This window comes from Somniosus microcephalus, chromosome 32 (genome assembly GCF_052327205.1).
Source record: "Somniosus microcephalus isolate GS21.2 chromosome 32, FLI_Smic_1.0, whole genome shotgun sequence".
NCBI classification, from domain to species: Eukaryota; Metazoa; Chordata; class Chondrichthyes; order Squaliformes; family Somniosidae; genus Somniosus; species Somniosus microcephalus.
The window spans coordinates 41,594,754-41,610,270 of NC_141018.1; the positions used below are offsets into that span (position 1 = coordinate 41,594,754).

At 48.7% G+C, this 15,517-nt stretch overlaps 1 protein-coding gene across 1 annotated transcript in view; it reads left to right on the forward strand.

Moving 5' to 3' along the window:
* LOC147097526 (thrombospondin type-1 domain-containing protein 4-like) overlaps nt 1-15,517 on the forward strand; it is a 452,248-nt gene that overhangs the window by 318,146 nt on the left and 118,585 nt on the right. Inside the window, exon 11 of the mRNA XM_085972010.1 lies at nt 4,602-4,814. Coding sequence (XP_085828136.1) covers nt 4,602-4,814 — 213 coding nt within the window. The remainder of the gene's footprint in view (nt 1-4,601; nt 4,815-15,517) is intronic.

Sequence of the window (15,517 nt, forward strand, 5' to 3'; positions counted from 1 at the left end):
CCATGCTAACTACTCTTTATTATATTTTCAGTCTCTATATATTTTTCTATTACATCTTTGAGCAAGGATTCCATTATCTTTCCTATCACCAACGTTAAGCTAATTGGTCTATAGTTCCCTGGACTTGTTCTATCTCCATTTTTGTATATTTGAATCACATTAGCTGTCTGCCAGTCCTCTGGCACTATTCCATTTTTGAATGAATGTTTATATTATGTAATAGTGTCTCTGCTATTTCTTTTCTAACTTCTTTTAATATGCACGATGCAATCCATCCGGACCAGGGGTTTTATCGTCTCTAAGTTTGATTAGTTTGTCAATTATCTCCCTCCTTCTATCTTAAATGTCTTTATATCTTTTTTGATCTCTTCTGCTAATGTCATGTCCACCATGTTAGTCTCCCTGGTAAACACCGAGGCAAAGTAATTATTTAATAATTCTGCCATTTAGCTGTCGTTACCTGTGAGTGATAGTGGCCCTATCCCATCTAGAATTTTCTTGTTATTTATTTGCAAGGATGATACCAAAACTGCATTTTGGGTTCAACAATCAGGAAAGACTGAATAGGCTGGGGCTCTTTTCTCTAGAAAACAGAAAGCTTTAAAATTATGAAGAGGTTTGATAGGGTAAATATAGAGAAGATGTTTCCACTGGTGGGTGAGTCCAAAACTAGGGGTCATAAATATAAGATAGTCACTTAGAAATCCAATAAGGAATTCAGGAGAAACTTCTTTACTTAGAAAGTGGTGAGAATGTGGAACTTGCTACCACAAGGAGCAGTTGAGGCGAATAGCATAGATGGATTTAAGGGAAAGCTAGATAAACACATAAAGGAGAAAGGAATAGAAGGATTAGAGGGTGAGAAGGTTGGATCTCAAACAAGCGTGCTAAGCTTGAATAAAGGAGACTATGAAGGTATGAGAGCGGAATTGAGTAGAGTGGATTGGGAAAATAGATTAAAGGGTAAGATGATACATGATCAGTGGTGTACATTTAAGGAGTTATTTTACAACTTCCAAAATAAATATATTCCACTGAAAAGAAAAGGGTGTAAAAGAAAAGACAGCCATCCGTGGCTAAGTAAAGAAATTAAGGATAGTATTCGACTAAAAACAAGGGCATATAAGGTAGCCAAATCTAGTGGGAGGATAGAGGATTGGGAAAACGTTAAAAGACAGCAAAAAATAACAAAAAGATTGATTAAGAAAGGGAAGATAGATTATGAAAGTAAATTAGCAAAAAATATAAAAACAGATAGTAAGAGTTTTTATAGTTATATAAAAAGAAAAAGGGTGGCTAAAGTAAATGTTGGTCCCTTAGAGGATGAGACCGGGAAATTAATGGTGGGAAATATGGAGATGGCAAAAACACTGAATGAGTATTTTCACAGAAATCACAGAAACCCCACAATGCAGATAGAGGCCATTTCGGCCCATCGAGCCTGCACCAACACATATCCCACCCGATCCCTGTAACCCCTACACCAACACATATCCCACCCTATCCCCGTAACCCCATGTATTTAATCCCCCTAACACTAAGGGTCAATTTATCATAGCCAATCAACCTAACCCGCACATCTTTGGACTGTGGGAGGAAACCGGAGCAACCGGAGGAAACCCACGCAAACACGGGGAGAATGTGCAAACTCCACACAGACAGTCACCCGAGGCCGGATTCGAACCCGGGTCCCTGGCGCTGTGAGGCAACAGTGCTAACCACTATGCCACCGTGCTGCCCTTTGTATCAGTCTTTACAGTAGAGGACACTAAGAATATCCCAACACTGGACAAACAGGGGGCTATAGGAGTGGAGGAGCTAAACACGATCAAAATCACTAAGGAAGTGGTACTCGGTAAAATAATGGGACTCAAGGCGGATAAATCACCTGGACCTGATGGCTTACATCCTAGGGTCTTGAGGGAAGTGGCGGTAGGGATTGTGGATGCATTGGTAATAATTTTCCAAAACTCCCTGGACTCAGCAAAGGTCCCGGCAGACTGGAAAACTGCTAATGTAACACCCTTATTTAAAAAGGGCAGTAGACAGAAGGCTGGAAACTATAGACCGGTTAGCCTAACACCTGTGGTAGGTAAAATGTTGGAGTCCATTATTAAGGAGACAGTAACAGGACATTTGGATAATCATAATTTAATAGGACAAAGTCAGCATGATTTTATGAAAGGGAAGTCATGTTTGACAAATTTGCTGGAGTTCTTTGAGGAAGTAACATATAGGGTGGATAAAGGGGAACCAATGGACGTAGTGTATTTAGACTTCCAAAAGGCATTTGACAAGGTGCCACCCAAAAGATTATTGCTTAAGATAAAAAATCACGGGATTGGGGGTAATATTCTGGCATGGATAGAGGATTGGCTATCTAACAGAAGGCAGAGAGTTGGGATAAATGGTTCATTCTCAGACTGGCAATCAGTAACTAGTGGTGTTCCGCAGGGGTCAGTGCTGGGTCCCCAACTCTTTACAATCTATATTAATGATTTGGAGGAGGGGACCGAGTGTAACATATCAAAGTTTGCAGATGATACTAAGATGGGAGGGAAAGTAGTGAGTGAGGAGGACATAAAAAACCTGCAAGGGGACATAGACAGGCTAAGTAAATGGGCAGAGATTTGGCAGATGGAATACAATACTGGAAAGTGTGAGGTTATGCACTTTGGCAGGAAAAATCGTAGAGCAAGTTATTATCTTAATGGCAAGAAACTGGAAAGTACTGAAGTACAAAGAGATCTGGGGGTCCTGGTGCACGAAACTCAAAGGTTAGTATGCAGGTGCAGCAAGTGATTAAGAAGGCCAATGGAATGTTGGCTTTCATTGCTAGGGGGATAGAATATAAAAATAGGGAGGTATTGCTTCAGTTGTACAAGGTATTGGTGAGACCGCACCTGGAATACTGCATACAGTTTTGGTGTCCATACTTAAGAAAGGACATACTTGCTCTCGCGTCAGTACAAAGAAGGTTCACTCGGTTAATCCCGGGGATGAGGGGATGGACATATGAGGAGAGGTTGAGTAGATTGGGACTCTACTCATTGGAGTTCAGAAGAATGAGAGGCGATCTTATTGAAACATATAGGCCTAGAAATTCACTAGCCTTAGCGCCGCTTTTGAGGCGCTAGAGGGACTAGCGCCAGAGTTATGGCCATTTGAAAAATTGAGTGGGGCCCTAAAGCGGCGTTGCACCGGTAGCGCTGCGCCGGCACCGATGACGTCATCGGTGTGCGCAGCGTCCCGGTTGCCGTGGTAACCCGCCCGAACTCCAAAATTGAGTTGCGGCCGCCTCGCCCGTGGCAGCCGCAAGCAACGTTCTGTAAAAGGTGCCTTGCTGAAGTTAGCGCCGGCGCATTAAGGTCGCGCGGCGGCCGGCCGCTTCCCTGGCGGCCGCCTGCCCGCACCTCCCTCCCTGGACTCCTCCAAGACCCCCCCGCGGCACAGATGCATGTGGGCCGCGAGCCCGGCACTTCTCCGAGGTGCCGGGCTCATTTTTGTTCAGCCGTCAACGGCCAGCGGTCGGGTGCAGGCAGCTCCTCCTTAACGGAAGGAGGAGGCCTGCACTTCCCCAGCCTGCCGCACCGCATCGGGCGCCGCAGCGCCGGAACAGCGCCGCAATGGGGCAGGTAGCGCCCATTGGGAGGTGCTGAAACCCTCCAGTAGCGCCGGCAGCCGTTTGGGCGCGGCGCTACTGAATTTTTGGCGCGCGCAGGGGGACTTAGCGCCGGCACTAACTTCCGGCGCTAAAGCCCTGGCTGCGCCAAAACCCAATTTCTAGGCCATAAGATTTTGAAGGGGTTGGATCGGGTGGATGCGGGGTGGATGTTCCCGATGATGGGTGAAACTAGAACTAGGGGGCATAGTCTTAGAATAAGGGGCTGCTCTTTCAAAACTGAGATGAGGAGGAACTACTTCACTCAGAGGGTGGTAGGTCCATGGAATATGCTGCCCCAAAAAGCTGTAGAAGCTACATCATTACATAAATTTAAAACAGAAATAGACAGTTTCCTAGAAGTAAAGGGAATTAAGGGTTACGGGGAGCGGGCAGGAATTTGGACATGAGTCCAGGTTCGGATCGGTCATGGCCCTGTGGGTAGCGGAGCGGGCCCAGGGGCCGTGTAGCCTGATCCTGCTCCTATTTCATGTGTCTAATTCTGTTAGATTCAGGAGATAGTTCTGTGATAGTAGATTGGCGGTTAGGATCAGATCAGCCATGATCTTATTGAATGGCGGAGCAGGCTCGAGGGGCCGATTGGCCTACTCCTGCTCCTATTTCTTATGTTCTTATGATATGCTGATAAGGTTAGATGAAGTGGGGTGGGAGGAGGTTCGTGTCGAGCATAAACACTGGCATGGACCTGTTTTCGCCGAATGGCCTGTTCTTGTGCTGTAAAATTCGATGTGATTCCATGTAGCTGTTAATAATTGTACTTGCTCCTTAGTATCTGAAAAATATACGTTAGAGATCTTTGTGGAGCACTGATTTATTAAATACATTTCTCACTGAAATTCACATAATTTAGTAAATCGTTTTTCCATACCTCCTGGTGAGTGTGTTGATGATCACTTTATATTTTGCTTTTTGTTTCTAGGAGATCCACTCAATGGTCAGTTGGATGTCACAGAAGACTCCTCTGCGGTAAATTTAGATTATGAGAACACAAATTTCCAGACTCGGCATCCTGGAAGATTCCCACCACGTGAGACAGGCAATCAGGTACCAGTTATGCAACCACCACGGCATTTCCGTGAATACAACTGGAAACAGGTTGGGATGACAGAATGTACAGCTACTTGCGGCAGAGGTAAGTGTTGCTGATTACAAATGCATGTGATATATGATGCAATATGTCTCCTTAGACATAATCTGGGAGACCAGGAGATTGCAGTCAGAGGTAAAAAAACAAAGGGACAGATTGGCAAATGTTAAAGCTTGCTTTTTTTTAGTAATAAGCTAACACCATTCCGTACCTGCAAAAAAAGGTAAATATTTCTTTTACTGTCAAAATATCTGTACACCAAGTCAAGTTTTTTGCTGTGGAGTCTTTTGGCTGCTGTCCAAGAATAGCAGCGAAGAGGCCCCAAGCCACAAAACTCCTCTGCTGGACCTTTTAGAAAAAGATTGCACCTACCTGTTTGGGCCCTTGGTCTCTTTGCTACCCACCTGATATTAAGACAGGAAAATGAGGTGGAAGGCATAGTTCATTGCCTGCTGTAGATACAAGCGCTCCATCCCGAGACCCCCGCTTCCCCGCAGTGATCCCTAAGAAATCCCCGGACAATAAAAAGGGGCCAAGACCCATCAACAACAACAACTTGTATTTATATTAGTAAAACGTCCCAAGGCGCTTCATAGTAGCATTATAAAACAAAATTTGACACCGAGCCACAAAAGGAGAAATTAGGACAGATAGGTTTTAAGGAGCATCTTAAAGGAGGAAAGAGAAGTGGAGAGGTTTAGGGAAGGAATTCCAGAGCTTAGGGCCTTGGCAGCTGAAGGCACGGCCACCAATGGTTGAGCGATTAAAATCAGGGATGTTCAAGAGGCCAGAATTGGAGGAGCGTGGAGATCTCGGAGGGTTGTAGGGCTGGACGAGGTTACAGGGATAGATAGGGGCGAGGCCATGGAAGGATTTGAAAACAAGGATGAGAATTTTAAATTTGAGGCGTTGCTTAACTGGGAGCCAATGTGGGTCAGTGAGCACAGGGATGATGAGTGAATGAGACTGGTGTGAGTTAGGATGTGAGCAGCAGAGCTTTGGATGAGTTTAGATATGGAAGGTAAATCTCCAACTCTGTTTTCTGGCATGAAGTTGAAGGAAAGAGGTTCTGGGACTCTTTGCCCAATACTCCTTACATAGTTTATACATTTACCACCAGTGTTCTTTCAATAAGAATATAAGAATTAGGAGCAGGAGTTGACCATACGGCCCCTCGAGCCTTCTTCGCCATTCAATAAAATCATGACTGATCTTTGACCTCACCTCAACTTTCCTGCCCTATCTCTTAATTCTTCTGGAGTCCAAATATCTATCTATCTCAGCCTTGAATATATTCAACAACTGAGACAGAGAATTCCAAAGATTCACAACCCTCTAAATGAAGAAATTCCTCTTCGTCTCAGCCTTAAAAGGCCAGCCCCTTATCCTGAGACTATGCTCCCTAGTTCTAGACTCTCCAGCCAGGGGAAACAATATCTCAGCATCTACCCTGTCAATCCCCCTCAGAGTCTTATATGTTTCAATGAGATCACCTCTCATTTTTCTAAACTCCAGAGAGTATAGGCCCAATCTACTCAATCTCTCTTCATAGGACAACCCTCTCATCCCAGGAATCAATCTAGTGAACCTTCAATGCACTGCCTCTAAGGCAAGTATATCCTTCCTTTAAATAAGGAGACCAAAACTGTGCACAGTACTCCAGGTGTGGTCTCACCAAGGCCCTGTACAATTGGAGCAAGACTTCCTTACTCTTTTACTCCAACCCTCTAGCAACAAAGGCCACCTTGCCATTTGCCTTCCTAATTGCTTTCTGTACCTGCATGCTAACTCTGTGTTTCTTGTACTAAGACACCCAAATATATCTGAACACCAACATTTAATAGTTTCTCACCATTTAAAAAATATTCTGTTTTTCTATTTTTCATACCAAATTGAATAACCTCACATTTCCCCACATTATACTCCATCTGACACCTTATTGCCCACTCACTTAACCTGTCCATGTCCCTTTGTAGGCTCTTTGGCCTAGAAATTCAGTATCGCCACGTTTGGGGCGCTGCAGCCGGGCGATCGCTAAATTTAGCGACTATATAAAAAGAAAAAGGGTGGCTAAAGTAAATGTTGGTCCCTTAGAGGATGAGACCGGGAAATTAATGGTGGGAAATATGGAGATGGCAAAAACACTGAATGAATATTTTATATCAGTCTTTACAGTAGAAGACACTAAGAATATCCCAACACTGGACAAACAGGGGGCTAAAGGGGGGGGAGGAGCTAAACACGATCAAAATCACTAAGGAAGTGGTACTCGGTAAAATAATGGGACTCAAGGCGGATAAATCACCTGGACCTGATGGCTTACATCCTAGGGTCTTGAGGGAAGTGGCGGTAGGGATTGTGGATGCATTGGTAATAATTTTCCAAAACTCCCTGGACTCAGCAAAGGTCCCGGCAGACTGGAAAACTGCTAATGTAACACCCTTATTTAAAAAGGGCAGTAGACAGAAGGCTGGAAACTATAGACCGGTTAGCCTAACATCTGTGGTAGGTAAAATTTTGGAGTCCATTATTAAGGAGACAGTAACAGGACATTTGGATAATCATAATTTAATAGGACAAAGTCAGCATGGTTTTATGAAGGGGAAGTCATGTTTGACAAATTTGCTGGAGTTCTTTGAGGAAGTAACATATAGGGTGGATAAAGGGGAACCAGTGGACGTAGTGTATTTAGACTTCCAAAAGGCATTTGACAAGGTGCCACACAAAAGATTATTGCTTAAGATAAAAAATCACAGGATTGGGGGTAATATTCTGGCATGGATAGAGGATTGGCTATCTAACAGAAGGCAGAGAGTTGGGATAAATGGTTCATTCTCAGACTGGCAATCAGTAACTAGTGGTGTTCCGCAGGGGTCAGTGCTGGGTCCCCAACTCTTTACAATCTATATTAATGATTTGGAGGAGGGGACCGAGTGTAACATATCAAAGTTTGCAGATGATACTAAGATGGGAGGGAAAGTAGTGAGTGAGGAGGACATAAAAAACCTGCAAGGGGACATAGACAGGCTAAGTAAGTGGGCAGAGATTTGGCAGATGGAATACAATACTGGAAAGTGTGAGGTTATGCACTTTGGCAGGAAAAATCGTAGAGCAAGTTATTATCTTAATGGCAAGAAACTGGAAAGTACTGAAGTACAAAGAGATCTGGGGGTCCTGGTGCACGAAACTCAAAGGTTAGTATGCAGGTGCAGCAAGTGATTAAGAAGGCCAATGGAATGTTGGCTTTCATTGCTAGGGGGATAGAATATAAAAATAGGGAGGTATTGCTTCAGTTGTACAAGGTATTGGTGAGACCGCACCTGGAATACTGCATACAGTTTTGGTGTCCATACTTAAGAAAGGACATACTTGCTCTCGAGTCAGTACAAAGAAGGTTCACTCGGTTAATCCCGGGGATGAGGGGATGGACATATGAGGAGAGGTTGAGTAGATTGGGACTCTACTCATTGGAGTTCAGAAGAATGAGAGGCGATCTTATTGAAACATATAAGATTTTGAAGGGGTTGGATCGGGTGGATGCGGGGAGGATGTTCCCGATGATGGGTGAAACTAGAACTAGGGGGCATAGTCTTAGAATAAGGGGCTGCTCTTTCCAAACTGAGATGAGGAGGAACTACTTCACTCAGAGGGTGGTAGGTCCATGGAATATGCTGCCCCAAAAAGCTGTAGAAGCTGCATCATTACATAAATTTAAAACAGAAATAGACAGTTTCCTAGAAGTAAAGGGAATTAAGGGTTACGGGGAGCGGGCAGGAATTTGGACATGAGTCTAGGTTCGGATCGGTCATGGCCCTGTGGGTAGCGGAGCGGGCCCAGGGGCCGTGTAGCCTGATCCTGCTCCTAATTCGGGTGTCTAATTCTGTTAGATTCAGGAGATGGTTCTGTGTTAGTGGATTGGCGGTTAGGATCAGATCAGCCATGATCTTATTGAATGGCAGAGCAGGCTCGAGGGGCCGATTGGCCTACTCCTGCTCCTATTTCTTATGTTCTTAGCACCACCTTCGCCGAAATTGAGTTGCATCGCCCCAAGAGGTTGCTGCTGCGCTAAAGCAGGCGGTGCACGACTATCATAAGGCACTAAGCTGGTGAGCCGGGGCACTACCACAGAGGGCGGGCGCAGCGCAGGTGCGACGAGTTGCTGATTGAAGGCAGACACGCTGGCGCCGGTCAGCTCTTAAAGGGGCAGGGTCGATTTGTTTTGCTGCGACGCCCTGCACACTGCAGCCCTGAATCAAGGCCTGAACATAGCTGCTTCACCAGTTCAACGCCCAGGACTATGGAGAAGGCTAGGGAGCGAGCGCAGCGCTTTAGCGAGGGTGCTCTGAAGCTACTGGTTGGTGCAGTGGAGCGCAGGCAACATGTCCTCTTCACTGATAGTGGCAGGAGGCCGCTGCCCAGCGAGTATAGAAAAGCCTGGAGGGAGGTGGCAAACAGGGTGACCTCCAACAGCATGGTTGCCAGGACTCCTGTGCAATGCAGAAAAAAGTTTAACGACCTCACTCCGGTTGTCAGGGTGAGTACCCTTTCCAGTACCCTCTTCACCCCTGCATGTGCACCTCACTTTATGGCCAAAGGGACCTGAAAGCCCCAATGCCCAGCCCTTATCCAACAGCTATGGGATGCTCATGAAAATCACTTGCACATTCAGCACTTTACACACTGTCAGGGCTATTCCACTATGGGAGGCAGTGCAGGCAAGATGAGGGCTTGACACTGTCAGGGCTATTCCACCATGGCAGGCAGTGCAGGCAAGATCAGGGCTTGACACTGTCAGGGCTATTCCACCATGGGAGGCAGTGCAGGCAAGATGAGGGCTTGACACTGTCAGGGCTATTCCACCATGGGAGGCAGTGCAGGCAAGATGAGAGCTTGACACTGTCAGGGCTATTCCACCATGGGAGGCAGTGCAGGCAAGATGAGGGCTTGACACTGTCAGGGCTATTCCACCATGGGAGGCAGCGCAGGCAAGATGAGGGCTTGACACTGTCAGGGCTATTCCACCATGGCAGGCAGTGCAGGCAAGATCAGGGCTTGACACTGTCAGGGCTATTCCACCATGGGAGGCAGTGCAGGCAAGATGAGGGCTTGACACTGTCAGGGCTATTCCACCATGGGAGGCAGTGCAGGCAAGATGAGAGCTTGACACTGTCAGGGCTATTCCACCATGGGAGGCAGTGCAGGCAAGATGAGGGCTTGACACTGTCAGGGCTATTCCACCATGGGAGGCAGCGCAGGCAAGATGAGGGCTTGACACTGTACTTAGAGTCCGTCCTTTCTCTTGCAGGGCAAGCTGGCCCACAATCGCAGGCAGCAGCGACGGACTGGGGGTGGCCGTCCTGACCTTAAAGAGCTCAGCGACCTGGAGCAGCGAGTGGAGCAGATTATGGGAGGCCGGCTGATTGGCCCCGTCACCACTGGAGATGCCGACCCCTTTCTGGACAGCAATGGTAAGGTCATCACCTTTTTGATCTCTCTCTTTCCACTTGTGCCTCACACCAGCATCCTTTGCCACTCTCGAACCAATGCAGTGCATAGCAGCAGTCATGCCTCCCTCGCTGCCGCCCTGTCCTCACTCTGAAGCAACTCTTGTGCCTCTCTGCTTTCAGATGCTGATTCGCCAGGTGAGGAGGCGGGCCCTCAAGCTGGTACTGTGTCTGATTCAGAATTCGAGGAGGAGGAAGAGGAAGCCGGCCCATCAGTGCCACCCTCAGCCGACGCAGCCCATGGCCATGATGGGGACACGTCTTCCCTGGAGGGGAGCAGGGGGGAAGGGTCTGATGAGGGTGAAGCTCCGGGGCCTAGCGGGCTGCCGCAATGCGGGAGGAGTGGGGAAGCTCGGCAGCCTTCTCCCCGGAGGGTGAGTGCGGCCTCCAGTCCTGCTACGGTGAGCGCAGAGGAGGTGCGGCTCCTTGGTGAAATGGGCGCCCAGGCTGAGCACAGGCACACTGAGCTCATGGCTGCAGTGGCAAGGATGCCTGACTCCATAGAGTCACTGGCAAGGAGTGTTCAGGAATTCGGGGCGGCACAGGCAGCTTCCAGCCAAGTGCTCAGTCGTGCCGTGCATTCACTGGCTGGTGTGATGCAGACACAGAGCAGGGCCACACGGGCACTAACTGCTGCCACCCTCGCTGGATCGGCCAGGTATCGACGGGGCCCTCGCCGCGCCGCAGCAGCCCAGCAGTCTGTGCTTCAGCAGATTGCTGCGCATGCTTCAGTGCTGGCCCGTGCAAGTGCCAGTGTCTCGGCCGACCAGGGAGTGCCTGTGCTCTGTCAGGTTGGCAGCATTCCTGCAGCCAACACTGTCACTCCTCCACTGCAGCTGCCACCACCCGTAGGACAGACTGCTGCCGCCCAAGCAGAGTTGGAGCAGTCAGAAGCTGGGCCCTCCAGGCCCAGAGCTGGTCCAGGCAGTCCCCCAAGGGCATCTGCCGTCTCACCATCTGACCCTCAGCAGCCTTCCCCCAGCCTTGCTGCAGCCACTGGCGTCCCATTGAGGAGGAGCTGCAGGGCGGGAAGGGGCCAATCGCGGAAGCGAGGCGGATCACCCTCGCAAGCGAAAAAGTAGAAGGTGTGGCAAAATGTTTTTTTTATATGAAGGCCGAGAATGTTGTGTTTGTTTTTTATATGAAGGCCGAGAATGTTGTGTTTGTTTTTTTATATGAAGGCCGAGAATGTTGTGTTTGTTTTTTATATGAAGGCTGAGAATCATGGTCATTTTTGTTCAACTTTTCTTCATTTTCCCAAGGCTGTGAGAGCCACTTATGTGTCTGACTGTTTTTTGGGGGGTTTCTCTGAATTTGTTTGTCATGCGGGAAGGGCACAGAGTTTGTAAAATAAAAAATGTTCTTTATTCAGATTGTCCATTTTTGCACTTTGAACTATTTGTTGCCTTGACCGGCTGAGGGTTTGCGGAGCGGCTCCATTCATGTTCTTTCATTGGCACAAGCCATTCCCTGAGAGGGGGCCTAGAACCGAGTTACAATAATCTGCCAACGGACAGCCCTTGCACTTTGTGCCTCCCTCCCGTCTTGGTGCTGCTCCTCCTCCTTCTCCTCCTCCTCTGGTGGTCCTCCAATGTCTGCTGGCAGTGGCTGAGTCCTAAGGATAGCCAGGTTGTGCAGCATGCACCACACTACAATGAAATGGGAGACTCGCTCAGGCGAGTACTGTAGCCCTCCTCCGGAACGGTCCAGACAGCGGAACCGTTGCTTGAGCACGCCAGTTGTGTGCTCATTGATGTTCCTGGTAGCTTGATGGCTGTCATTGTATCGTTCTTCAGCAGGGGTGCTGGGCGCACGGAGCGGGGTCATCAGCCAGGTGCACAAAGGATAGCCCTTGTCCCCGAGAAGCCAGCCTCCTGGGTGAGCCGGGGCTTCAAAAATGTCTGCCACAGAAGTCTGGCGCAGGATGTAGGCATCGTGGCTGCTGCCTGGAAAGCGGGCATTGACAGCTAGTATGAGCTGCCTGTGGTCACACACCAACTGAACGTTGAGCGAATGGTAGCCCTTCCGGTTGCGGCAATACTCGGCATTCTGTAGAGGTGCCCGCAAAGCCACATGCGTGCAGTCAATGGCGCCCTGGACCATGGGGAAGCCCGCTATTCTTGCAAATCCCATTGCACGCTCTTGCTGCTTGTCCAGGGTCATGGGGAAGGAGATGTACTGACGTCTCCTTCTGAAGAGGGCATTCATCACCTGGCGGATGCAGCAATGTACCGTGAACTGGGAGATATTGGCAATGTCCCCAGTAGCGGATTGGAAGGAGCCGGTGGCATAGAAGTTGAGAGCCACCGTCACCTTCACTGCCACCGACAGAGACATCCTGCTCCTCAGCTGTGGCTGCAGATCTCTCTGAAGCAGGTGGCAGATCTCTGTGACCACCTCCCTTCTGAATCGCAGCCTCCGAACACACTGCTCCTCAGACATGTTCAGATATGAGAACTGCTGGCGGTATACCCTGGGTGGGTAAGGCCTCCTGTGCCGATGCCTGTTGGCCCTTCTCCGTCTGGCCATAACTGGCACTCTCGGCATCTCTGAGCCCTTTGCAATGCAGAAAGCCAGCATTTCCACCCATTGAAGCCCCCATTATATGTGGCGACTCAAGGCTATGGCACTGAAAGTTAAATCCAACTGCAAAGCTCTGGCCTGAAGCCAGAAGTACCTGTGCAAGCGCTGAGTCAAAACAGAAAGCTCTCTCCCTTTGTCTCTCTCCAAATATCTCTCTCTCACACAGGAGTGGAACAAAATGGCTGCCAAAAAGAATGGAGGAAGAGTCCCCTTTAAATAGCGCCCCCCGCGCCCCGCAGCGACTGGGAACCGTTCCACTCAACCAGTCGCTGGGGGCGCCAGGCGCACAGAAGGGGGGCGCCACTGAAGTTCCGGTTCGGGCGCATCAAGGGCGTTGCACCATGAAATGACGTCAGGATCTGCGCGCGCAGCTGAGCGGGCGCTACGGTTTTGCGCCGCCGCTAAATCTTGACTGAAGTTCGCTGGCGCTAACAACTGAATTTCTAGTCCTTTGTGTCCTCCTCACAGGGGGTGCAAAGGAAATTTGTGACCGGGACGCAAACGGGTGGCTGTGCACGGCAATGACGTCATCATCGCTGATGCAGAGGAGCGGGGTGCTACTGGCTACCGCCGCCGCTAACCTCCCGCTGAATTTTGCAGGAGGTGTTAGTGGCACCACGCTAGGGCATTTGCGCCCAGTTAGTGTACCACAGGGGCGCTAACGAGAGGCGCAAAACAACCCAATTTTTAGCCCTTAAGACTCTAGTGTCAGACTTAAGAATGGCACTTTCAAACTCAATGTGAACTTTTATTATATTATGATCACTCTTTCCTAAAGGATCCTTTACTATAAGATTACTATTTAACCCTGTCTCATTGCACAAAATAAGATCGAAAATAGCCTTTTGCCTGGTTGGTTCCATGACATACTGTTCTAGGAAACTGTTTCACATACATTCCATGAACTCGTCTCCAGACTACCCTTGCCAATTTGATTTGCCCAATGTATATACAGATTAAAGTTACCCATGATAATTGTATTACCTTTGTTACAAGCTCCTATTATTTCTTGATTAATACTCTGTCCAATGATATAGCTACTGTAAGGGGGCCTATAAACTACTCCCACCATTGTTTTCTGCCTCTTGTTATTTCTTACCTCCACCCATATTGATTCTACTTCCTGATGTTCTGAGCCAAGATCCTTTCTCACTATTGTCCTTATGTCATCCTTAATTATCAGAGCTACCCCGCCAGCCCCCCCACCCTCCTGTTCCAGTTTGCCTGTCTTTTCAATAAGTCAAATACCCTGGAATATTTAGTTCCCAACTCTGGTCACCTTGCAACCATGTCCCTGTAATGGCTATTAGATCATACCCATTTATCACTATTTGCGCCACTAATTCATCTCCCTTGTTACGAATGCTTTGTGCATTCAGGTAAAGAGCCTTTAGTTTTAACCTTTTACCATTATTCCCAGTTTTCATCTTATTCGCTGATGCACGATTACCTTTAAACTCTTTGGGGGAAAAATTCGTTTGATTAGCACCTCCCGTTTGCGCCCTAAGAGGGCCCGGATGCGGCGATGTTTGCGCTGCTCGCGAAATTGACCAGAGTTTTTGCGGCGGCACTAAACTCTACCGCCACGATCTCCTGCACCCGCAGATCGTGACGTTAGTCGAGCGTGCAACGCCCCGGTAGCACCCCGGACTGGATATTGAGTGGCGCCCCCTTCCTTTCTGCCTGCTGCTAGCAACGACGGAGAGGGGAATGTTTTGCAGTCGGGAAGGGACTGGGAGAGCGCTATTTAAAGGTGGCCTCTTCCTGCCTTTTTTTGTCGGTGACATTTTTGCACCTCGCATTCTGAGAGAGAGAGAGAGACTTCAGGAGAGATTCAACGCTGTGTGAAGGAGTTTTGGCTACTGAGCAGCACTTTGTAGGTTCTTTTTGATTCGACATTCATTGCATCGATTGTCAAGAGACTATGGGGGCTGCACTGATTCAGGGCGTCGTCCTGCACCTGCAGAATTGGAGGCATCAGAGACGCAGAGAGAGAGTGGCAAACATGGCCAGAGGGAGGAGGGCCAACAGGCCTCTGCACAGGAGACCATACCCTCCCAGGCTATTCCGGGAACAGTTCTCCTACAATCATTTCTCTGAGGAGCAGTGTTTCCGCAGGCTGCGCTTCAGCAAGGAGGTGGTCACTGAGCTCTGCTACCTGCTGCAACCAGATCTGCAGCCTCAACTGAGGATCAGGACGTCTCTGTACGGTGGCAGTGAAGGTGACAGTGGCTCTGAAATTTTATGCCACCGGCTCCTTTCAAGCAGCTACCGTGGACATCGCCCAGTTCGCTGTCTATTGCTGTATCCGGGAGGTGACAAATGCCCTCTATAAAAGGAGACACTAGTACATCTCTTTCCCCATGGCCCGGGCCAAACAGCATGAAAGCGCATGTGGCTTTGCTAGGATAGCGAGCTTCCCCATGGTGCAGGGTGCCATTGACTGCACACATGTGGCATTGCGGGCACCGCATGAAAATGCAGAGGTTTTCCGAAACCGCAGGGGCTACCACTCCTTAAATGTCCAGTTGGTCTGTGACCACAGACAGCTGATACTCGCCGTCAGTGCCCGCTATCCTGGCAGCAACCACGATGTTTTCATCCTGCGCCAGACTGGTGTGCCAGACCTTTTCCAGGCACCGCATCAGCCAAGTGGTTGGC